Here is a 26,587-nt window from a genome sequence, read left to right as displayed (position 1 = left end):
TTATATAGCACTTCACAAAGGCAGTTAGGTGGTACAGCAGATAGGGCGCCAGGCCTGGTGTCTAAAGATCTAAGTTCAAATCCAGCCTCAGACACTTACTAGCTGTGTGACCCTGGGCAAGTCACTTAACCCTGTTTCCTTCCGTTTCCTCATCCATAAAATGAACTGGAGAAGGAAATGGGAAACCACTCTAGTATCTCTGCCAAGAAAACCCCAAATGGGGTCATGGAGAGTCAGACACACTGAAAACGAATGAACAGCAAACAGAGCACTTTAAGTTTTACAAAGCGCTTGATACGTGTTAACTCGTATTCCTCATGACAACCCTGTGAAGTAGGCACCATTATTGTCCCCATTTTACTGGTGAGGAAACAGAGGCCGGGTATTATTAGAGTAACAAAGCGTTTGTCTTTTTATCTCCTCTTCTGTATATAAGGTACTTGATAAATGGCTCCTGGACGAATTTATTAAAGTAGCCACCAAGAAACAAGGGAAGACTTATATGAAATGATACAAAGTGAAATCGGCAGAACCAGGACGACAATATGAACAATGACCCGCAACCATGTAGATGGAAGGAACAACAACAAAACAATCAAAACAGAATGTTCTGACATTAGAACAACCAATCCAGATAGGTGGTGCTACAGTGCATAGAGAGCTGGGCGGAGTCTTCCTGAGTTCAAATCCAGCCTCAGACCCTTACTGGCTGTGTGACCCTAGGCAAGTCACTTCACCCTGTTTGCTTCCGTTTCCTCATCTGGAACATGATCCGGAAAAGGAGATGACAAATCACTCCTGTATTTTTGCCAACACACAAAATGGGGTCGTAAAGAATAGAACAGGACTGAAATGACTAAACAAAATCCAGGTTGGTCCCAAAGAAGAGTCATGAGAAGGTTCCTCCCCACCTGCTCTCCTTTGCCAAGGTGGGGGGTCTATGGGTGTGGAACACTACAGATCTCACTTTTTTCAATATTCTGGATAGTTTTACTGAACATTTTTCCTCTTCTTTCTTAATCTCTATTGTACAGGCTGGCTCTCTTGGTAAGAGGGGAGAAGGCTACACTAAGAATTACAGGGGATTTTTGACAAACAATACAAACATTTAACTTTTTTTTAAAGGGAAATGACTGACATATATAGGGAACTACAAGTTCTGCAAAGTTCCTTACAATCCATTTTCTCATTTGATCTTCACAATGACCCTGGGAGGTACATCCTGTTTTTATCCCTGAGGCACAGAGTAGTTAAGGGACTTACCTAGGGTCATATAGCTCCCAGTTGTCTGAGGTTGGATTGGAACCCAAGTCTTTCTAATTTCAAGTTCAGAAATCATTCATTTAAGGCATGCTGCAGATTCATGATAATTCCATTCAATGAGTGTTTACCAGGTACTTTTTATGTACTATCAGAGTAGAGAATTTTTAAAAAATGAAATAGTAATAAAATCAAAGGTCAGAGTTGAAAGCAACCTCAGAGACCCACTAGTCTGACCCATAGAAACTGAACATGTACCCGCAGTGGTAACTGGTCATCCTGTCTTTGCTTGAGGACCTCCATTGGAAAAACATCCCAGGCAGCCCCTTCTACTTTGGGACAGCTCCCACTGTTTGGAAGCTCTTCCTGACATCAAGGCCAAATCACTCTACTTTGTAACTTCCACCCACCTCCTGAGGCTGAGCAAAACAACCACATTTTTCTTCCATCTCAGCCCTTTAGACATTTGAAGCTTCTCAGGCTGAACCCTGCCAGTTCCTTGGGCAGCATGTAGCATACCAGAAGGGCACTGCCCTATCCCTGTTGCAAATCTCTGCCTTCCAGATGCTCATTGAATTTAACAAATAACAAGGGCCTCTGCTGATACCATAAGGGACCTATTGCAAGGTCCGGGAGATTCAAAGCATCAGGAGTTTTGTATTGTCCTGGGAGTGTTAGGAAACAGAATATGAGGATGAGTGTGGTAGGAGCTAAGGAGAGGTCCAGGAAAATGCTCTTGGGAATTCTAAAGACAGAGGAGATGCTTGTGGGGGATCAGGAAAGGCACCATGGGGGAAGGGGCACCAGCATCATGAACCTAGGGCAGAGAGGGATCTCAAAGGCCATCTGGTGCAATCCCTTCATTTTCCACATAAGCAAACAGGCCAGGAGAGGTCAGGTTACTTGCCCAAGGTCACATAGACAGTAAATGATAAAGTCATGACTTGAACAGGAGTCCCCTGGCTCCAAAACCAGTATGCTTTCCTTGGCATGACCAAATGTGAGTCTAGAAGGAAGAGATGATTCTGAGATGACATTCCCAAATGCACACAGGCATGAGAGAGAGGGTAAGGGTCAGGAAACTACTAGACATTCAGATACTGCCACAGACTCCTGAAGCAAGAGATCTTTCTATGGGTCACGCACTCCCCCATCAGGTGTGGTGGGCTGGGGGAACCTGTGGATCCCTTCTTAAAATGGTGTTTTTAAATGCATAAAATTAAATGCAGAGGAAATCAGTTATACTGAAATATAGTTGTCAAAGTATTTTTTTAAATTTGAAAAATGTAAGGATGCCCATCCTAGCTAGAGTATTTTCTAAGTCATAGAACATCAGAAACCTTATAGGCCATTGGAGAGTCAATGATCCTGCCCTCTAATCACCTAGTACTGGGGAGGTGTTCATGAGATCCTTCCCCAATTGTCACTTGACGGTCCAGTTTGACCCAGATGGAGAGAGTGACAGAGGGCATCTGAATGACTGGAGATGAGGAAGAGGGGAGGAGAGCGCACTCACAGCAAACAGCCTCCATTTTTTTCCTGTAAAATATGAGGCAAAATTCTCAGCTAAGAGAAATGGGGGAGGGGGAAACCCTGGAAGGCTTGAGGAGGGATGAAAACGTTTGTTAGAGCTGCTGTGGAGGGGAGGATAGCTGATGGTTTGAGAGAAGAAATGATGTGCTAATATGTCCCACAGTCAATTATGTTGAAACAAGTGGTGGAACTGGGGTGCAGCTCAGGAAAGAAAGAATTGGATTTGGAGTCTGGGTTGGTCAGTCAATAAACATGTATTAATCATCTACTATGTGCCAGTCACTGTACTAAGCACTAGGGATACAAAAAGAGAAAAAAGTCAGTCCCTGGCCTGCCCTCAAGGAGCTTGCAATCTATTGGGGGAGACAACAAGCAAACAAACATGTATATACAATCTACACACAGGATAGATAGGAAGTCATTCAAAGAGGGAAGGTACTGGAATTTAGAGGGGATGAGGAAGGTTTGGGGGTTGGGGGGTGACAACAGTTTGCATCTTGCCTAAGCAAGATCCTGCCTCTGCCACCTGTGGGACAAGCTGTGTGAACTAGAAAGAGTCAATCGGATTACCTCAGCTTCATGATCTCTAAAATGAGGGGGTCGAAGTAGGTGACCTCTGAAGTCCCTTCCAGCTCACTCTACACATATGAGCCTTCCAATTCCCAAAACAGGGTCCTCCTCTCCACTAATTAACAAACACAACCTTCAGAGAGATTGAGGGCCCTGGAAATCTTAAAGAGTTATGTATCCTCGTTCCATCATTTTTCAGTTGTGTCCGACTCTTCATGATCCCATTTGGGGTTTTCTTGGCTATAATACTGGAATGGCTTGCCATTTCCTTCTCCAGCTCATTTTACAGATGAGGAAACTGAGGCAAACGGGGTTCAGTGACTTGCCCAGGGTCACACAGCTAGTAAGTGTCTGAGGTTACATTTGAACTCAGGAAGAGGAGTCTTCTTAACTCCACAACTCTATCCACTGTACCACCTAGCTGCCCCAAAGAGCTGCATAGATGTGAGTTATTATCTATTATAAAAGGTTTTCCTAGGTTGAGGGCAGGGACTATCTCATCTTGTCTTTTTATAACTAGGACCTGGCTCAACTTTGGGGTGAATAAATGTTAAACTGAGCCAGTGGTCTCTGATCTAAGAGTGGTGGCCAAATAACCATCCTTATATTAATAACTTCTGGTTTTATTAATAAAATGATTTTTTTAACTGAGCCAAATTGAATTGAATTGTTTAACTGCACAGACAGTAGAGAACCCGGTTATCCAAGTCCCAAGGGAGGCTCTGTTCCATCCCTTAGTTAATCTAGCAGAGTTTATGGAGCAGGAATGCTCTATAAACAATACCTTGGTCAAGACTGCAGCCCTCCCAGAAGGAAGATGGCACCACGTTATTTGTGTGCAGGAGATGGCTGGGCTCTCTGCTTCATGTTTACAGTAGTGAGGATTCTGCTGAAGCTGTGTTTAGCCCCTAGGGAGGGAGGGAGGAGAGCTAGATACTGTGTGTTAACAAACCTTAACAGCCATCCAGGGCCTGACCTCCAGCCTCCAGCCAGTGTGAGGGTGCCACGTGAAGCCATCTAAGTGGTAGGAGTGGAGGGGGAAAGGAGGTGGGGATTGTCCTCTGGGTTTTCGTGAGAAATAATGGGAGAGCTAAACATCTGGATCACTGGGGGGGGGAGACAGATTCCTGAGTGAGTCACAAAATGAAAACTCGTTCACCTCTAGGTCAACTGTTGGGGACAACCAGTTGGTGACTGAAATGAAAGAGCTACGAAAGAAGTCTGACAAGGTCAGAGCACAAGGAAATGGGCCTAACAAGGATGAGACTTGTTCTGCTCGGCCCCAGAAGATAGAACTCTACAAATGATAGAATCCACAAATGGACCAGCAGGCATTGAAGTGCTTCCTATAGAGCCAGGTCTTGGGGTTTCCTTGAAGACTCAACTCAAATCGCCCTTGTCTCAAGAGCCATGAATCCTTTCTTTCTTTTTTTTTTTTTTTTAGTGAGGCAATCAGGGTTAAGTGACTTGCCCAGGGTCACACAGCTAGTTAAGTAAAGGGTCTGAGGTCAGATTTGAACTCAGGTCCTAACCCCCAGGCCAGTATTCTATCCACTGTGCCACCTAGCTGAATCCTTTCTTGATGTCCCCCCTCCCCCGCACCTTCCAGCCCATAACCCCCTTGAATTCATTTTGTACAAATTATGTAAATATGCACATGTACACAAGTTAGCATGATGCTTTGCACAAACTAGCACATAATACATATTTGGGGGATGGCCTGGGCAGAGGTGTTGAATGGGGGAGATGGAGCTCTGAGAATAAAGAGCTATAGGGCAGCTAGTTTTGCTGGACCATAGAGTATGTGAAGGTGAGTAATGTGTAATAAGGCTAGAAAGGGAAGTTGGGGTCAGTTTTCAAAGAACTCTGAATGTCAAACAGAGAAATTTCTGTTTTATACTAGACAAGTGACATGAAGCCACTGGAAAATGTAGGAAAATCCCTTTAATAAAATGATTTTTTTAACTGAGCCAAATTGAATTGAATTGTTTAACTGCACAGACAGTAGAGAACCCGGTTATCCAAGTCTTGGCAGCTTTGCCAAGGAAGAGAGATGGGAGTGTGGAGAGGCCTGAAGCTGGAGTCCAATTAAGAGCCTACACTCCAGAAGGGAGGGGATGAGGGTCTGGATTAAGATGATGGGTGTGTGAATGAATAGGAGACACATGAAGGAGATGTCTCCGAGGTGGAAGCAGCAAGACTGTGGATGGATGGGTGAGAGGGAGGGAGGGAGGAGCCACGGATGGCACTGAGGCTACAAAACTGGGTGATTGTAAGGACAGTAAGATCCTCAAAAGAAATAGGAAATTCTGGAAGAATGGAGAGTTAGGGGAGGGGGAGGATAAGAGGGGAAGACAAATGGAAGTTACAGAAAGGCTCATTTCAGCTCCAAGTGGAGAAGAACTTTCTAATTTCCTGTCTGAGAACTGAATGGGCTGGCTAATGAGGCAAGTGGGGTCTCTGTCACTAGGGATGTTTAAGCAAAGGCTGGACTGCCATTTGCTGGGGACCAAAGGGGAACAACACAGGCTAGGACTGAAGAGCAAAGGTTCTTTCTAGCACTTAGATTCTATGGCCCCATTTTCTATTATTTTTAATAACAACAATAATGCCATCCATTGGTATGTTCCAGGGGTCTCCTAGGGAAGGGAGGGCAGAGGGGGATAACAGGCCTGAAGTTCTCCTTCTGGGGTCTGGCAGTAGTCAAAGATACTCATGTGCTCCCACCCAATTACACTGAACTGGGAGTCAAGAAATCGGAACTCTGGGGCCAGCCCTGTCCCTGATTGGCCTTGTGACCATGAGCAAGTCCTCTCATCTGCCTGGACCTCAGTATCTGCCTTACTTAAACCAGGGGGTTGGGGGGCAGCTAGGTGGTGCAGTGACTAGAGCACTGGCCCTGGAGTCAGGAGGACCTTAGTTCAAACCACAAAAACTAGCCATGTGACCTTGGGCAAGTCACTTAACCCCAATTGCCCTCCCCCCAAAAAAGTAAGAAAAAAGAAATCAAGGGATTGGGCCAGATGACCTCTCAGCCCCATCCTACGAAGGTCACCATGTCCAGTGAGCTCTGATCCACCTTTTGGTAAGATTCTGTCCTTCCTCCCCCCTCCCCTTCTGTTCTTGCTACTTTGTCCCTCTGCCCACCTTGTCTATAGTAGCTGGGTTTCCATGCTCCTCATCACAGGTGAGAAGCAAAAGCAGCAACTATGATTCAGGCAGGAAAACACTCCTGTTTTGGTTCAAAACAAAAGAGGGTGCCAAATGGGAAAGGCAGGATGGAACTCCAAGGGAGCAACCAGGAAAACCAGAATGAGCTCCACTGATGAGAGTCACTTCCTTAAACAAGCATGGCTCCTCCAGCAGCTACGAAGGCCAATTGTTGAGAAGGAAAGAGCAAAGGGGACAAATGGCCACACTGACAGGCCCAAACACAGCTTTTGGATCAGCTCCTAGACCTGGCTTTATTGGGTCTAAAACAGAGGTTGCAAAGGAAACCAGTTCCACTACTCAAAAAAAAAAAATGTGGCAGGAATCTGAATTGAATAAATAAACGTCAAATGTCCAGAATAAAGAAGACAACAATCCCACAGTCCTTTGCTCTCATCAGACCACACTTGAGATGATGGGCTCCATTCTAAGCATCTTCTTTTCAAAGGGGTATTACCATCCTCGAGTGTACCCAGAAAACACTGCCCAGGGTATTGTTGGGGACTGGAGAAGGTCTTTTGAGAATTAGTTGAGGGACCTGAGTCAGAGGACCAATGACAAATGCTATCCACCTCCTAGTAATCAGCCAGTCTTTGAAGACACATTTGTCAAGCTCTTACTTTGTGTCAGTAGCCTTGAGAAGAGCTAGGGAGGAAAGGAAGGGAGTCAAGCCTTAGATAGAAAGCCTGAGGCCCTTCCTTCCCACCAAAGGCCAGTTCCACAATGAATACACATAGCAGGAAACAAGAACCCATTTATCCAAGTCCATAGCAAACCAGAAATCAGAGGAGGTATATGTAGAATAATGTATACCAGACAGTACAGAGTGAAGGAGCTCTTCCACTGGGAACGAGATAACTCAACTCAACCAAGAGAGTGCATCCTAGATCTCACCCAGGGAAACTCCCCAAGTGTGTAGTGTAGCAAGCTGGGGATAAGGACATGATGGAGACTGCTGGATCATCTCATGCTGGCTTCTTTCCAGAGTCTTATTCTCCCTTCAGCAGCCTGAAGTGGGGTTGGCCTCTTTCATCTTTTCTCTTACAGCTGGAAGCCAGGAGCACCCAAAGCCCAAAGAAATTGGAGAGATTCCCAAAGAGTAAAAGAAACTACAGCTCTTCTCTCTTCTGCTCTCAACAACTCTGTCCTACCCCTCACTTCACACGAGAACAGGACATTGATTTCTACCAATAAGGAAAGAATCCCATACCAATGGTCAAACCTGGAGACATGGTCAGACCTGAAGATCATGTTTGACAAGTGGAGTGGGGAAAGACCTGAGCCAGAGAAACCAACCAGAAGACAATTATAACAATCCAGGCATGAGCTGACAAAGCCCCAGGCCAGGTTGATGGCAATGTCCAGGACTTATGGTAGAGATGTTGTGAAGGTAGATTCAACGGGATCTGGCAATAGATTAGATGTGGGAAAAATGAGGGGTTGAGGATGACATTTGGGTTTCAAACCTGGATGACTGGGATGATGGTGTTGCCCTGAGCAGCAAAAGAGGAATTAGGAAGAGAGGAACATTTAGCAGGAAGGATGATGAGTTTGGTTTTAGACATATTGAGTTTAAAATGTCTATGGGACTTTTAGTTGGAGATGTTTAAGAGACAGTTAGAGATGTAAAGTCAGGGGTCAGGATAGAGATGAGGGTTGGATAAAGAGGTCTGAAAATAACCTACACAGGGATGATAATTGAATTCCTAGGAGCTGATGGGATCACCATGTGAAAAAAAAAAGTATTTTTTTATCCAATTTTGCTCTAACACCCTCATCTTTGTTAGATTCCATAGCAGCTGAAACTTGCAGCCACCCTACCCCATTCACAAACTGACTATGGAAACAAAGGCAGACCAAGCTTGGCCCTGAAGAAGGGAACAGGTCAAAGACACAAGAAACAAACATGGCTAGCTTATTGGACACTCGACTTAGGTGAAGATTCAGCAGAGGAAATTGAGAGTGATCAGACAGTCAGGAAGGTAACCAGGAGACACCAGTGTCATGAAAAAATCAGAGAAAAACTGCCAGGGCAGTTTCCACAGGCTGCAGAGAAGTTAAGGAAGGTGAGGACTGAGAGAAGGTCATTGGATTTGGCCACAAAGAGACCAATGGCAATGCTGGAGAGAGCAGTTCTAGCTGGATGATGAGGCTGGAGGCCTGACTGAGGAGAGTTAAAAGAGTGAGAAGAAAGGGCAGAGAGGTGATTAGAGGTACAAAAACGAGACCTACGTTTTTGTGCATGGCCCATGTGGGAATTTGTTTGGTTTGACTGTACAGATCTGGTTTTCGTTCTCTTTTTTCAATTGTTTGTGGGGAGGGAGGGACAGGACTGCCAAAAAGAAGAAGAAAAAGAAGAGGGTATCGAAGCATTTTTAAATGCACGGAAGAGAACAGAGGGGAAGCCACACCTTTCATTTTGCTGAGGTCCAAAGGGTTTAAATGACTTGCCTAAGATCACAGGTATTAAATAAAAGCTTGGCTCTGCTATTAACCCAGGCCCTCTGATGTGCAAGCCAGTCCTCTTGCTAAGGCTACTAATGGTTACAGCTAACATTTATAGAGAGCTTTAAGGTTTGTGGAGTGTGGCATTTTGGGTAGAGTGCTGTGCACGGAGTCAAGAAGAACTAAATTCAAATCCTGCCTCAGACACTGGCTGTATGACTCTAAATAAGTCACCTAATCCCTCTGTACCTCAGTTTCTTCATCTGTAAAATCAGGGGGTCATATTCAGGGGACCTCTACATCCCTTCCTTGGATCTCATTTGATCCTTTTAACAACCTGTGTGGTTGGTATTATTATTATCCCCATTTTACAGATGAGAAAACTGAGATTGACACTCCTTTTTTGGGTGTAGGGAGGGAACTAACACATAGAGAAGTGAAGAGTCTTGTCCTAAGGTTTGTAACACCCAATGAACGTGAATTTGTGCATGCACAACTTTGACCGCCTAGCTAAGTGTCAGAAGCAGAATTCTAACTCAGGACTCAATTAATTCCAAGTTCAATTGTTCTATTACCACATCACCTCTACTACATCATGACTGATTCGTATAATTTTTTTAAATAATCTTTATTTTAAGTTTCCTTCTAACTCTAAGATTCCAAGACTGATTTCCATGCAGATCATACCTTAAGGATCACAAGTTGTTTTATTTAAAGATTATCTCATTTGACAACCCTATGAGACAGTGTTAATTATTATCCCCATTTTACAAATATGGAAACTGAGTCTCAGTGAGGTTGCCCAGGCTCATATAGCAAGTATCAGGCAGGATTCGAACTCAAGTCCTTCTGACTCCCAATCCATTGCTATACCAGTTGGCTCTGTAGATTCTGTGATCAAATGAAATAATATTTGTAAAGCACTTAGTAAAGTGCTTGGCACATGTTGTTACAGCTGAGCCATTTCAGTTGTTTCTGAGTCTTTGACCCCTTTGGGGTTTTCTTAGCAAAGATACTGCAGTGGCTTGTGGTTTCCTTCTCCAGTTCATTTTACAGATGAGGAGACTGAGGCAAACAGGGTGAAGTGACTCACCCAGGGTCACACAGCTAGCAAGTATCTGAGGTCACATTTGAACTCAGGTCCTCCTGACTCCAGGCTGGATGCTCTATCCACTGCGCCACCTAGCTGCTTGGCACAGAGTAGTCACTATATAAATGTTAGATGTATTTTTATCCAATTTTGGTCTCTTTAACACCCTGGTCTTTGTTAAACTCAGTCCCAGCTGAAACCTACACCCATCCTACTACTTTCTTAAACTGACTATAGAAGCTAAGGCAGATCATGCTTGGCCCTGGAGAAGAGCTGGGAACACCTCCCTCCCTCCCTTAACTGCAGAGGTGGGGGACCACAGGTATGGAACATTACATGCACTGTCAGACATGGCTGAGGAGTTCATTCATTTTTCTGAACCGCTTTTTTTCCTCCTCTTGAAAAATCTGTTAAAAAGGGATGGTTCAGGGGCGGCTAGGTGGCATAGTGAATAAGGTACTGGCCCTGGAGTCAGGAGGACCTGAGTTCAAATTTGATCTCAGACACAACACTTATTAACTGTGTGACTTTGGGCAAGTCACTTAACCCCAACTGCCCTGTCTTCCCCCCTCCAAAAAAAAAGGCAAAAAGGGATGGTTCATTGGATAAGGGAGAGGGAGGGATGTATTAAGAACTGAAGGTGATGAAAAAAACAAACAAAAAATGTCGATAAAAGATGAATTTTTCAAAATAAAAGTTTTAAAAGAAATTAAAGCAGATTGTGCCATTTTTTTAATGGATAAGCTTCCATGGTTCAAAAAGAGATTTAAAACCCAGGGCAGGATGAGGGCATTTTGTTGACAAGCCGAGCCATCAATACTTGCCCCAGAAGGTGGTGTCGGGGACAGGACATGCTTCACGGGGCAGCCCGTTCCCATCTGCTTATTTCAATCTGCAGTTTATCAAACCCTCTGAGTGACTGTCTCAAAAGATGGGACTGATTCAAGAAAGTGCCCCAGTTATCTCTATTTCATTGAAATTCCCCTGAGATTGTGGGGTGTGTTAGCAGGTTAATAAGTAAACAGTTATTAACACTGGGTAGTTTTACCAAAGATTAAACAATACTGGCATGCTGAGCATTTATGAAGATGATAGTCAATAGAAACACCCCACCTCCACCCCACATTGGTAACATTCTCCATCCCCATCTCATGGTTGTTCAGTTGTGTCGTGCCCAAATCTTTGTGACCCCATTTGGGGTTTTCTTGGCAGAGATACTGGAGTGGTTTGCCATCTCCTTCTCCAGCTTATTTTGCAGAGGAGAAAACTGAGGCAAGCACAGTTAAGTGACTTGCCCAAGGTCACACAGCTAGTAAGTGTCTGAGGCTGGATTTGAACTCAAGAGTCTTCCTGACTCCAGGTCTGCTGCTCTAGCCACTTCACCACCTACCTTCCCTTAAATCCTCCATCCTCATAACCCCATATGAAATCAATGAGGACTTCAAAAGGAATTCTGCTACATTTGTGCAATTGATTAATAATTAATTATTAATAACACACTTACTGTGTGCCAGCCACTGTGCTAACCACTGGAGAAACAAAGATGAAACAGCCCCTGTCCTCAAGGAGTTTGTGTTCTATTGAGGGTGGGGGACAATAGACAGATGTTCCACATGCACACGTTTTCTTTCCATCTAGTGAAGCCGGCCAGCCTCCTTGCTGTTCCACCCATAAGGCGCTCCATCTCCCAAAGCTGGGCATTTTCTCCAACTGTCCTTCATGTGTGGAACAAACTTCTCCCTCCTCATTTCCACCCCTTGGCCTCCTTCAAGTCTCAGTTACAATCCCATCGTCTCCAGGAAGTTTTCCCCAAAGCCCCCTGATTCTTGTACCTCTCTCCTCTTACTTCTATCCTATGGATATAGGCCTCCTGACTCCAAGTCTAGTACCCTACCCAATACTATCTCTGGTCTTGCAAATCATTTTTAAAACCATAAAATACTGAAATACTAAGTTTGCAAAGGACTTGCCAGTTCATTTAACCTAACTCCCTTAATTTACTGATAAAGAAACTGAGATACACAAAAGGAATGACTCATCCAAGATCATATAGCAAGGTAGTGAAATATCTAGAACTAGAACCCAATTCACTAGTCTTTCCAGCCACTACATAGTGCTAGCCGCCCCTGGTGGAATGGGGAAACAACATGTCCTAAGGACCAGTGCTACCTGTCATAGGAGAAATATCCATTGGGATTGGGCCCTGGAGCCTGCAACATCAGGACATCTTGTCTCAGTGCCAACAGAGCCCAAATCTGGCTGGAGTAGAAGCGATTGAGAAGTAACATTCTGGGACCTATGGTGTCTCTCAGTTCAGACATCCTGTGTTCTAAAGACCCTCCCTGCCCTCACATTCTGTGTTCTAAGGTCCCACCCAACTCTGACATTCTCTGTTTTAAGGGCCCTCCCAGTTCTGACATCCTGGGTTCTAAGGGGCCTCCTAGCTCTGACATTCTGTGTTCTAAGGCCTCTCTCAGCCCTGACATTCTATGATTCTATAATGCAGATCCCTATATTTTGGACTCCCATTTCAGTTAGAGCCTAGAATGAGGCTGGATTTGTGATTTTCTTAGGGTAAGGAAGTCCCAATGAAGAGCTTCCTCTCATAATACAGACTGTTACCTTCTCTGCAACACATAATATTCTAAAATTTCCACCAGCTCTAAAACATTTAGATTTTATGATTGCCATCTCCATCTCACAGTGGAGAAAATGGAGTTAGAGAGAAGTTAAGAGTCTTGTCCCAAGTTACAACCACCCAGCAAATTGGTGGTAGAAAAGCCCACTTCTACCTTTGAATCTCCTGGGTTCCACATTGTCCTCTAACAAAACCCCCAATATACCTGTGTCCCCATTCTCAGAGTGTTGGTCATGCACCCACATCAGTTTTATTAGCCTGATACATCACTGTACACGTTACTCCAGTATAAAGAATCAGATCTCTTAGATTTTAATTTTCCTTATTAGCAAGACGTTTATTGCATTCTTCCTAGAGAAACTTTGGGGCCCCTACTTCCCTTCTCCTACTTGTCAAAAGAATATGATTTCTAGACTTAAGCAAAGCTGATCTCAAAATCTAGAGTGACATTATTAAGTACTGGGAATGAAATAGACAAATGCGCGAACTGAGACCCTGAGAGGAGAAGGGACTTGTCTCAGTTCACACATCTGAGAAATAGCTGTTTTGTTTTTATATTTAGAAATAGCATTTTACTTTATGTATTTAAAAACATCATTTTGAGAAGTGGTCCACAGCCTTCACCATAAAGGGATCTATGAGACAAGAAAGGTCAAGAACCCCCAATTGAGGACATTCTTTGCTGATTTGTAAAATGTCTTCCAAGAACTACAGCCCAGGTTCTGGCTCCAGTAAAGATTTGAGTGCGATGTTTTAGAATCATAGATATTCAAAACTGAAGTGGCTGAGAGAACATAGGTTATCGGGGTTAAAAAATTCTTCTCCTCCTCTTCCTCCTTTCTTCAGAGAAAGAGGAAGAGAAGGAGGAGGAGGAGTACTCGACACGATGGGTGGCATCTTGACTTGGAGAGTGAACTGGGTTTAAATGAGGCAGACTTGTCTCAGAGATACAAAAAACCTTAGGACAAAAAAAATCAGGTCTTATTGCCTGTGTGATTTTGACCAAGTCGATTAAAGTCTTCAGTTTCTTTACCTCAAAAATGAAAAGGTTAAAAAGAAAGAAAAGAGAAAAGAAAGGCATTGAAGTTTGACTCTGGGATTTCTTTCAGCTCTTTATCTATGAACCTAGGAGCTGGAGGGGACAGAGAAGCCACTTAAAACACAGAATGTCAGAGGCAAAAGAACTTAAAATGTTAGCATAGATTAAAAGAACTAGAGATAAACAAATCCAAGGATTAACCTGGGTTCATGGAGACTTTTTAGGGGGTCTATGAACTTGGATGGGAAGAAAAATGATCTTTATTTTCCCTAACCATTGGTTTCCTTTGTAATCCTATATATTTCATTTTATGCATTTAAAATTATTCTTCTGAGAAGGGATCCATAGGCTTCACCAGGCTGCCCAAAGTTTCCATGACACAAAAATTTTAAGACAACTTCCTTTATTTTACAAATATGGAAACTGAGGCTCCAAAGGGGAAAGTGACTTGTCCAAAGTCACACAGGTAGTCAGTGGCAGAACTGGAATGCCTTAGAAGTGATAAGCTTCTGAAAATCCTGATTTCCTCCCTTCTCTAACCTTGCTATCACCTGTGTTTTGGCTCACTTCCATGAGGGTCAACTTCAGCAGGAAATCTTCTGGACAGCAAGAGTGCTTTTAGGAGATAACTTGAAACCTCAGGCCCCCAGTGTCCAGGTGTGAGAACTCAGAAACTTGTTGCCTGGAACTCCTGGAAAATGCCCACAAAGATGGCAAGGGGAGCTGGCAGTGGCTTCTTCCTGGGTCCTCGTCTTCTTTTTCTTAGGTCTCTTCTGACACCAGCCTTCCAGGACCGATGAGGGCTCCATAGACCAGGGAAAGCAGCCTGCTGTGGATCTCCCAGAAATCCAGATGCTGAAGAAGGGCACCAGCCTAAGGGTCAAAAGCCCTTGATCTGAGTCCTGACTCTGCCCACTATGAGCTGGGCAACTCCCAGAAAACCACTTCAGTTCTTTGGCCTTGAGTTTATCATCTGTAAAATGGGGATAATAAAGCCCCATTTCTCAACTTCACAGAGTGTCTGGTAAGATCAAATGAGACAAAGAATGTCAAAGCACCTCACAGAACATGGAGCACCGTTCAAATGTAAAGTAATGCCAGTCATATGACTTTAGCAAGTAGGAAGACAGAAAAGGTGGAAATCGACTTGCTCATTTTGATTGACTTTAGGAAAACATATAAGCAGTAAAGAAATCTCACTATTTTGATTTCTGAAATCCACGGAAGGTTAGAGCAGGAAGGGGCCTTAGAACGCTGAATTTTTTTATTTGGAAGGGAATAGAGAACACAGAATGCCAGAACTTAGAACCTGCTTGTTGGTAAGAAATGACCCAAGGGATGGTTTCAGAGAAACCTGCAGAGACTTGTATGAAATGACGCAGAATGAAGTAGGCAGAACCAAGAGAATAATTTCTGCAATAACAATAACATGCAAAGAAAAAGCAACTTTAACAGGCTTTAGGAAGTCTGAACCCATGCAGTGAATGACCATGATCCCAGAAGACTGATAACCACGCCTGCTACCCATCTCCTGACATCAAGATGATGAACTTGGTAAAGAACAGGACAGGTATTTTGGACATGGCCAATGCAGGAATTTGGTTTGCTCCATTATCTGTTTTCCTTTGTTCTTCCACTGGGAGAGGGCAGATGGAAGGGAGAGAAAATAGACTTTTGCTAAATGAAAAAAACATATTTTAAAAACAGGGGGAGATATATCTAGAGCAGGGGTGGGGAACATGTGGCCCCAGGCTCCCCAGCCCTGCCCTATGGTATAAAGACCAAGGCTTTCCCCAGGGTTTCAAGTGTTTCCACTGGCCCCGTGCTATTGCTGTTGTTCAATTGTTTCAGCCAAGTCTGACTCTCCATGACCCCATTTGAGGCTTTCTTGGCAAAGATCCTGCAGTGGTTTGCCATTTCCTTCTCCAGCTCATTTTACAGATGAGGAAACTGAGGCAAACAGGGTGAAGTGACTTGCCCAGGGTCACACAGCTAGTGTGTGTCTGAGTTCAGATTTGAATTCATGAACATGAGTCTGCCTGACTCCAGGCCTGATACTCTATCCACTGCACCACCTAGCTGCCCTTGGTCTCATGCCATATGGCACCACAAAGGTCCCACCCCTCTTTCCTATGGTCTATCTTCTACTGCTAAGACTCCTAGTATTAACGTCACCCTCCCAGGCTTGCCACTGAGATTGTATCCAACCAGAACAGGCTGACCTCTTTCTACTCCACCCTGACTCATATGCCGTTCTCTTTGTCCTTCCCAACCAAGGCACCATATGACCTGGGGAACTCTGTGCTCCCTCCTCACCAAATGAACTTCATCTATTATGTCAGAATACCTAGTGACAGCCCTAGTTAAGACAGCACGTCAGAACTATAGAAGGGACCTAAAAACAAATCATCTTAGAGCTGGGGAGGGGCGTAGCCCTTAGAACACAGAATACTGGGGCTAGAAAGCATTTGGTGGGGGTGGGGGGTGGGGTCTAACCCCCTCATCTTACATATGAGAAAACTTAGGATGACCTAGAAAAGGAAGAATTTAGGGAAAACAACTTGCTATTCTTAAGAAACGACTGGGACTAGAAACCAGGGGTCCTTACTACTGTCCCAATGATCTTAGCAGGATGACAGCCGTAAAAGTAAAACATACTAATGAAGGATCAAAAGTCTTCTAGGGAGGAAGGAAGGGCATAAATACAATGGTGATTCCTACCCCCCCCCCCAATAAGGCAGAAAAATATAAAAGAAAGAGACCTCTTACAGTGTAAAAAAAAAAAAAAGTAGAGAAAGGGCCTCTGTTTCCTCCTCTGCAAAAAGGGGTATGTCCTCTGAGGTCAGATAGAAAGCGGATTCCCCAGAATTTCCACGCTTTGTTGCTGCCCCCTACTGACAGAATCAGTGAAATTCCTTTTTTTTTTTTTTTTAAACTATCAAGTATCAGTGAAATACGGTGGTCCTAATGATACAGGACAAAGTTGAACTAAAACTAGAATGGATCAGAGGATCGAGAAAGTATGTTATAAAATAGGCAGCAGCTAGAGAGCTGCCCTGGGGAGCCAAGAAATTCCTATGTTCAAAACCCACCACCCATCCTGGTTATGTGACCCTGGGCAAGTCATTTAACCAACCTTATAAGACTCTAAGTTCCAGAAAAGGCCCTGATCTGCTTTGTAAGGAGAAATTTCTTCACTAGGGAATTGCTACCTCAATGAAATCGCAGATCTGGCAAAAAAAAAAAGATGTTTGGAACCACAATTTAATATATACAAGAGATGCTTTCCCATTAAAACCAAATGTTTACTCTTTCCATTCATCTTAGAATTAACAAGTAGGTGTGGAAAAGAAAATAAAAGGATGAAGCTTATCAGGGAGAAGGTAGAATGCCTCCCTCCTCAGACTACTGTGGGAGGTAACAGGAGTAGCTGAAGCTCCCTAATCTGCTCCAGCTTGAGTACCCCTGGAGCATCTGGGCTCCCTTCTGTATATGGCTCAGTACAGAGGGATGTGTGTTTGGGGATGGTCCCTTGATCTCCATGATAGAGGTAAGGGGTCCCTGTGTCACGAAAGCACAGAGCCCTCATTCTTATCTACTCCTCTTAGGGATGTGAAGCATGAAACCCTCCCTGGGACTATCTGAAACTTCCCATAGGGACTATCTTGCTACTCCATTTTGAAGACCTGACATGAGCCAAATCTAAGCTTTTTTAAAGTGATTTCCCCAGGACTCCCAGGTGTTGTAAATAGCCAGTGGTACAGTGAATAGAGCACTAGCCCTGGAGTCAGGAGGACCTGAGTTCAAATCCTTCCTCAGACACTTAACACTTACTAGCCGTGTGACCTTGGGCAAGTCACTTAACCCCAATTGCCCTTGCAAAAAAAAAAAAAGAGAAAAAGGGCATGCTTTAATTCAACTCTTTAGAGTTCAGCCTCCCCCAGTACTAAGTGGGGTCCTTTAGTAGGCCAGGGAACCTAACCCCAGCGGGGCACTGACATTTACTGTTACACATATGCCTAGAAAATTTTGTGTCACTAAAAATTATTACACAAATGATGCCTAGTGTAAATGTGTGTAATCATTTGAGGGGGAGGGAGAGAGAACACCAGTCAGTGAAGGAGAGACAAAGACCAGGGGACAAAGCCTGGAGGTGGGGGCAAAGGGAGACAGAAGGAGAAAGGTAACATGGGGCCACCCATTGAAGTAGGCCAGTCTTCCTGCTTTGGGCATAGCTGTGAACCCAAAACAGTAAATAAAAGAAATGGAAACAATGGATGATTTTATTGAAGTAATGGGATAAGATAAAAATCACCTGCATTTTCAAATAACACTACTAAGAACCAAGAAAAACTGATAAATACCTTGAAAGTAATGACAAAATATATCAAATATCTGGACATTAGCTTGCCATGATGCACAAGAGACCTAAACAAAGAGAGCCTCAAGGTTTCTCACAGAAATCAACAAGGAAGTAAACAAATAAAGGGATATCCCCTGTTCATGGTTAGGTTGAGTCAATAATAATAACACACCAATAGATGATTGTGATGGAATTTGACCAAGCCTAACAAAATTCATAGTTTTAAAAAGATGGCCAAGAAGGACAATGAAAAAAAAAACTGGAGGGAGGCTAGGTACTGCCAGATCTCAAAATATGTGATAAAGCAATAATTGTGAAAACTGTTGAGAACTGGGGAAATTGAATGAAAAGAAATTAATCAAATAGAGAACCTAAAGACTAAAAAATATCAGTTTTTCTAAGATTTGTCCAGACAAATGGGTGATTTCCTCAGCTTGGGGAGCTACCAGGGTCAAATGCAAAGTATACACCTCACCTCCTCTGTAACCTGGCCTTTGAGAGTTACTCAAGGCACTAAGAGATTAAATTAAGAGTGCCCAAGAGCCCAGAGTTATTTAGTGGCAAGGTCAGGAATTGAACCCAGGTCATTTGACTCCAAATCAAATTGTTCTTTCCACTGTATTTCAAGGTCACAGCACCTTAAAGCTAGGTAGGACTTTAGAAAGCAGATTAGACTTTTAAGAGCATTATGACCCCCTCCTCCCACTTAAAAAATGAGAAAACTGAAGCCCAGAGAGGGGGAAGTTAATTGACTAAGTCCACACAGACAGTAGAAGACCAGGAAGTAGAACTCAAGTTTCCATATTCTCCCTTTCCATCAATGGTTCTTTCCATTGTATCATGTTAAATGACTGTCAGCATCCTGAGGGGGGAACATCAAGGAAAGACAGGAGATCTGAAAGACACAGATATAGGTAGCTGAAGAAGAACAGTAACATAAAATGATGAAAAGATATAAGATATTACATGAATGACAAAATATGCAAAATTTAGATAAGGACTTTCATCCCCAAAAGGCTCGTCCCCACTTTAGGAGACATTGTGTTTTTCTTTTTTGTATTTTTTTTCTATTTGTTTGTGTGTGTTTCTGGAGATGGGGGTCTCCCTGTCTTTCCCAGGCTGGAACTGCAGCAGCCTGATGACAATATTGATTGGCAGAGAAGGTATGGTGTCAGAATCAAGCCTGCTATAGCTCAGAACTCCTGAACTCAAGCGATCCACGGCCTCAGCCTCCCCAGAAACAAAAGCTACAGTCCAGCATCACTTTGTACAATGAAGCAGACAGCATAGAAGATTATCTTTTTTAAGATTTAAGACATTTCAATCTCATTTTATACAAAAAAAAAAAAACCTTTTAAAAAGTGCACTCACAGCTACATGGAGTACACTGCCCTCTGGTGTTCAAAACGAAGGGCAAATAAATAGAAAATATTTAAATGAGTGTGGATTATATATATTTTATATTTTTATAGAAATTATCAATATCTTACTGTGTGCATATATGTGTATGCATGTACTTTAATTGACTTTCTAAATATTAACTTATTCTGGTTATTATTATTATAGCTTCAAAATCCAAGGACGAATAGTTTTATCTGTAGAACTTTAACATTTTGGACTCAGATGTTATCTCGGAATGTAGAATGTTAAAACACATAATGTCACAGCTAGAAGGCTAAAGATTAGAATGGACCTTAGAACAGAGAAAGTTAGAACACAGAAGATTAGAACATAGGCCATCAGAACTGAGAAAGAGCCTACAATATCAAATATCAGATCTGGGAGGGAGCTTAGAATATAGGAAGTTGGACCCGGAAGGGACTTTAAACATCCTCTGAACTAACACCTTCGGATCCACAGAGATGCAGGGATATGTCTAAGGATACAGGAATAGCCCCCATAAAACAATCATGCTAAAATATAAATGTATTTTATATAAATAATAAATATATTATATATATTTTTATATATTTATTTTTTATTATATAAATATAAATAAAAATAAAATACAAAACTGATCATGCTAAAATCCTGAATAAAAGTAGGAAATATCAAAAATAGCATCATTACCAGTTTACAATAAAATCTTTTGCTTTGACTGTTAAATCCTTTTCTTTCTGAATCCGGGATTACTACAGTCCGAAATTTATAAGGAATGGAAGATTGCTTTGGATATGCTCCAGTGTAACCTAAATGATTAAAAAAGAAAAGACATTTTTTTAAAAACATAAAAAGATAACTGGAGAATGTAGGAAATGGAGCTTTGAGATCAAGATTTCTTTTTAACAAGGCACAGGAGGGACTTTGCCCTAGGACTTGTGAAAAGGAATTAAGTAAACCCTTTCAGAGGGAACCTCTTTCAAAATGTTTATTCAAATTCAATTCAATACTAAATACTTATTAAGCATCCAATGTCCATTCATCAGGGAAGACATAAAAAAATAAAAATGACCATCCCTGATTTCACTCATCCAGTTTAAAGCTTGAGGGGCAGGACCCAACAAGGGCCATTTCTTAGTCACCATCATTGATGCATTCCCATAACCAGGCTGCACTGAGTCACAGAAGCTCAGAACCAAAAGAAACCTCAGAGGTACCTGGAAAAGAATCCCCTTTAAGAGCTCCCCAATAATTGGCCATCCAGCCTTTGTCTGAAGGCTTCCAGGACAGGGAGACCACCATACTGAAAGGCAGCCCATTCCACACTGGGAAAGCATAATGTATTGGGAAGTTTTTCCTTCTTTCTAGTATAAAATGCATCTTCACTGCTTCTACTCATTATTCCTGGTTCTACCCAATAGGACCAAGTAGAAACCTGTGGCAAATGCTTAAAGACCACCATGACGTTAGCCCCACTCTCCTTTTGAAGGGTCACAGTAAAATGTCTGTTCAGCTGAGATGCTGATTTTCACACTGTTCTTATGTTCTTATGAAATTAACTACCCCCATATAAAGCTGTTCATCCAATATGGTGTTTTTGAGGAAGAAATAAATGGCATTGGGTGGGGTGTTACCATTCCATCAGCCTGTCTGAGGCAGCTTAATGAAAAGAGAGCTCACCAGTGCTTGGCCTACAAGGGTCTGGATTTTAGTCCTGCTTCCAAAACATTGGCTGGATGATTTCCTCTGGGCCTCAATGTCCTCCTGCATGTAAGACTTCCTTTGACAACCTCCTGTTTTTTGGCTGTTTTATATTATTTATACACACACACACACACACACACACATTTCTACACATATATATTTCTACACATACATACATATACTAGATACACTTATAGAAGCATAATCTTCTATACTGTCCACATCTTGAGTCCCCCAAAACGTGCAAAGTATCAGACTGAGTGACCTTAGGGGATCCCAGTAAACAGAGCAGGAGAGGTCAACCAAGATGTCCCGCAACCAAAGGGCTTTGACAAGGACAATGGGGTATATCCTTTGACTTCACTATACCACTGCTAGGACTACACTCAAAAAGAGGGCAAAGAAAGAGGAAATAGTCCTGCATGTACAAAACATTTGCAGCAGCTCTTTCTGTAGTGACAAAGAACTGGAAACTGCAGGAGTATTCAGTAATTGAGGGATGGCTGAACAAATTATGGGATACAAATGTTATGGAGTGCTACTGTTCTATAAGAAATAATAAAATAGATGATTTCAAGAAGACATGGAAAAACATATGAACAGATGCAGAATGAAATGAGCAGAACCATTAATAGGAAAATATAGGCAATAATATCAATATTATAAAAATGAACAACTTTGAAGATTTGTTTAAACTGATGAAGAATGAAATGAACAGAAACAGAAGAATGACTTGTACAATAATAATAACACTACAAAGAGAAACAACTTTAAAAACTTTAAGAAGTATTATTGATACAGTAATCACCCATGATTCCAGAGGACCAGTGATGAAGCATTCACCTCTTGATAGAGAAGTGAGAGGGATTCAAGGTGCAAAAGGAGACATATTTTTTGAACATGACCAATGAGGGAATTTTTTTTTTGCTTGACTACGCATATTTATTACAAAAAAAATGTTTTTCTTTTTCTTTTTTGGGAGGGAGAGAAAATAGATTTCTATTAGTTAAAAAAATAAAACTCTGACTTTAAAAATAAGAGGGGGAGGACAACATGAAGCTCTAGGTCTTTCCATCAATCAGGACACTCGCCCTATTCTGTACTCTCCATTCTCAGTAATCCAGCTAGCAATGACACTGGAAAAAACAGCAAGAAAGAAGTAGATACACAGGCTGCCCTAGGAGTTCTATCACTAGAGGAGAAGAAAGTGGAAAGCAAATGTGGTAAAATGATAAAGTGTACTCCCTTTACCATCCCTCCCTCACCATAAAGACTTGAAACCAGGGCTCTGTTTGAAAAAAAAAAAAAAGTCTTCCAGTATATCTATGGAAAACTAGACAGAGAGAGAAAGATGGGGAAGAGGTAAAATTTCAAACTCTGTCTAGTAGTAGCCACACTGTGCCATTTGGATGACAGGTAAAAAGAAACACACCCGTGGGGGCTCAGGAGTTACGGCTTCTGAGTGCGTGCTGACCCACAGGGTATCTCAACACTGGGAGCCCATGTATGAAAGGGCGCCCTGTGTTACAATAATAACAGTTCGAACTTCTACAGCACTTCCCAACATTCACAAAGCTCAGCAGAAGCCAAATGAAACAACGTGCTCAAAGTTCTAGAGCTAGAAAAGGAGAGTAACAACTTAAACCTAGGCTTTCTGTCACCGAGTTCAAGTGCTCTTTCCTTTGCCACATCACGCCCCTCCTCAAGAAGCTTGAAGGGCTCCCTGTTGTCTCTAGAAAAAACCCCATGAACTTCTTTATTTAATATTTAAAACCCATCACAATCTCACTGCAGCATATTTTTCTAGGTGTGTTACACATTCTCTCTCGTGTACTCTATAGTTCAGCCAGACTGAATTACCAATTCTTTCTAATCCTTTGTACAGGCTGCATCCTGTGCCTGATTCCTCCCATCTGATTCTTGAATGCATAACACCCTCCAAGGCTCAGCTCAAGAGACCTTTCCTGACTCCCCTCCACAAATCACTGGGTGGGCATTTGTTTTTATACAACTTATCAGTGTCACTTATCGGTGAACCTGCGGTCTCCCCCAAGTACCAAGGGACAGAGACGGCCTCACTTTCATATCTGTATACCTATGCTTCATACATAGCAGTCCCTTGATATTTGTTGACTGATAATACCACGTTGAGATAGTAATATTTTAACATTAAAAATCCACGAAAGGAGCCTGTATAATTTCTGTAGTACCAAGTGTACAGTCAGAGATGGAAAACCACCTACCAATTACATGTATGGATTCTCATGGCTCTCCTATTTCACCAAAGCGAATGAGCCCCACCAGAAAATCCCAGTCCTGTCCACTGCTTAATTCTAATTATCCATTTTTCTGCATGGTATTTTTCATTTTACAAAATACTTTACATATATTATCTTATTTGATCCTCACAACACACCTAGGAGGTAAGTAATGCCAATATCATTATCCCCTGTTAGTGATGAGGAGAATGGAGTTCAGGCTGAGAAATTACTGGCCAGAGGTCACACAGTGTAAGTGGTAGGATGGGAATTAGAACCCATGGCTCCTCCCTCCAAGTTCAGCTAGGGCTTGCTCTCTCTCTCTCTCTCTCTCTCTCTCTCTCTCTCTCTCTCTCTCTCTCTCTCCCTCTTCCTCTCTTTCACCCTCCCTCCCTCTCAGAGATTAGTACAAAATTGATTGTCAATGTTGACAATGGTTATAGATGCTAGTACAGAGTGAGGACCCAGGACAATTAACCCTATGTTCTCCTGACCCATTTTATTCCCAACCATCCCCCACTTCCATAATGAATGAAATCATGTCCAACAGAATGTAAGCTCCTTGAGGATAGGGATGGGTTTTAAAAAAATTATAGTATTCTCAATGAGAACAGGTAGGTGGCTCAGCATACAGAGTGTGAGGACTGGAATCAGGAAGACCTGAGTTCAAATGTGACCTCAAATACTTACTAGCTGGGTGACCCTGGGCAAGTCACTTAACCCTGTGTGCTTCAGTTTCCTCATCTATATAATGAACTGAAGAAGGAAATGGCAAACTGCTCCAGTATCTTTGCCATATGGGACCACAAAGACGCAGACACAACTGAAATGACTGAACAACCATTCTCAGGGCCTCATGTAGTGCCTTGTACATAGTAGGTGCTTACAAATATCTTCAGAATTGAATTGAAATTGACATAAAGATTCAGCCTATGTGAGATATGTGTATGTGAAATAAACCGTACAGGGACAGACAATCTATCACGACTTTCCTGCCTAAAACTGGGTAAAGGGAGGGCAGTCAATTATTAATATAAGCCCTGAATTTTATTTTAGGAAGACCATCTGCTATTGCAGGCAACCAGCTCTTGGCTCCTGCTACATCCCCAGCATCTCTGACCAGCCACTAGTACCGCTAGTATCCCTTGGGAGAAAAGAACAAAAGAGCCAGACCCAAGGAAAAGGCCCCTATTTACCCTGGCGAAGAGGAAGACTCTGCAGACACTATACAGAATCACACTCTGATTCCACAAACATGTACACAGCATTTACAAACAGGTACTGGGTATAAGGACACAAATATAAAAAGATATAGTTGCTACCCTCAGGGAGATGCAAAAGACCAGAGATGGAAAAGATCTTCAAAATACAGAATATTAGAATTAGAAGGAACTTCAGAACATGGAATGTCAGAACTAGGAGAAATTTCAGAACACAGAATGTTAGAACTCAAAAGAGACCTTGGGATACAGAATCTTCAATCTAAAAGGAACTTTAGAACACACATGATAGACTAGAATGAGATTAGAACCCAGAATATTAGAATCTGGAGGAACCTCAGAATATTGAACAATAAAACTGAGAGATTGAAATGAGAGAAATGTAAACTAAAGCAATTCTGAGGTTCCACCTCATAGCCTCCATATTGCCAAAGATGACAAAAAAAGGAAAATTACAATTGTTGGAGGGGCTGTGGGAAAGAGTAGGCACTCTAATGCATTGTTGATGGAGCTATGGATTGATCCCAGCCATTTTGAAAAGCAATTTAGAGCCCAAAAAGTCACTACACTGTTGCATGCCCTTTTTAGCCAGTGATACAACTGCTTACGCCTATACCCCCAAGAAAACAAAGAAATAGGAAAAGGACCAACATGTACAAAAATACTTATAATCGTCCTTTCTGTCCTTAAAGTGGGGAATGGCTAAACAAATTATGGTATAGTAAGGTAATAGAATACTATTGTGCTCTAAGAAATGAACAAAAAGATGATTTCATAGCAACTTAAGAAGATTTATATGGACTGATAAAGAAATAAGTGAGAACTAGGAAAACAATTTATACTCTAACATCAGCACTGTGAAAACAATTTTGAAAGACTTCAGAACTCTGAATGATGCAATCATGGTTCCAGAGGACTGATGATGAAGCATTCTGCCCACCTCCTGAATAAGGGAATGGATTAATATGCAGAATGAGAAACACATATTTGGACATGGCCTAGAAAATTAAATCAATTCAGAATTTTTTTTTAAAAGATAGAGCTTAAAGGTACCTTAGGACATAGAATGTTAGAGCATCAAAAATAAAGAACAATATTAGAGCTTAATGGGACCTTAGAACAAGGAATGTTAGAACTCAAAGGAATCTAAGAACAAACACATAATGGTAAAGCTAGAAGGAACAGCATAATGTTCGAACTGGGGGGAAAGTCAGAGCCTGGAATGTCAAAGCTGAAAAGGAATTTACCAAGCCATTTAGTGCAACCTTGTCGTTTTCTAAGGGGAGGAAAGTGACATGCAAAGGAAAGTAATGACTTGGTCACATCCCGCCAGTAAGCAGCAGTGCTGAGACCCAAGCCCCAGAGTTTATTCCCCTGCAATCCACAGCCAAGCACAGGACTTAGTACATTCCAGCAACTCAGCTCTGTAAATTGCATGGATTGTGTGTTTGTAGATCTCTCTCCCCTACAAAGCAAGTGTTTATTAAGTTCACAAGACCTTTTTGTATCTTCTTAAAAGTTCTGGATCTTCTGGAGGTTTCAGTTCCCACAGTGGCCATATCACTAAGAAAAAGCAATCAATTCCTCTGGTCTGAAGGAAAATATCTCTGACATCTTTCTTCTAGTTTCCACCTGGAACATCAAAATGCAACATTTTTAGGGCATAGATGAAATCATGACCATTGTATCTCCCTTTTTTCATGTATACTTCCTTTTTTCCAACTAGACCGTAACCTTTCCAAGGGCAAGAACTATATCCATTGAATTGTAGAATGTTGCAATTAGAAAAGACCTTAGAACACAGAATGCCATGGCTGGGAGGGTCTTTAAAACAGAGAATGTTAAGGCATGTTAATGGAATGTTAAAGAATCTTAAG

At 42.2% G+C, this 26,587-nt stretch overlaps 1 protein-coding gene across 1 annotated transcript in view; it reads right to left on the bottom strand.

Moving 5' to 3' along the window:
• STPG1 (sperm tail PG-rich repeat containing 1) overlaps nucleotides 1-26,323 on the bottom strand; it is a 73,241-nt gene extending 46,918 nt beyond the window's left edge. Inside the window, exons 1-2 of the mRNA XM_069078372.1 lie at nucleotides 26,209-26,323; nucleotides 20,219-20,337 (exon numbers count right to left, since the gene is read on the bottom strand). Coding sequence (XP_068934473.1) covers nucleotides 20,219-20,337; nucleotides 26,209-26,269 — 180 coding nt within the window. The 5' untranslated portion in view covers nucleotides 26,270-26,323. The remainder of the gene's footprint in view (nucleotides 1-20,218; nucleotides 20,338-26,208) is intronic.
• Between the last annotated feature and the right edge of the window lie 264 nt (nucleotides 26,324-26,587).

This window comes from Petaurus breviceps, unplaced genomic scaffold (genome assembly GCF_028583685.1).
Source record: "Petaurus breviceps papuanus isolate PSGF00001 unplaced genomic scaffold, PetGlider_PUasm1.0 91041, whole genome shotgun sequence".
Lineage (NCBI taxonomy): Eukaryota > Metazoa > Chordata > Mammalia > Diprotodontia > Petauridae > Petaurus > Petaurus breviceps.
Note: the sequence above shows the minus strand (reverse complement) of the source record. Positions and strands in the feature narration are given on the sequence as shown.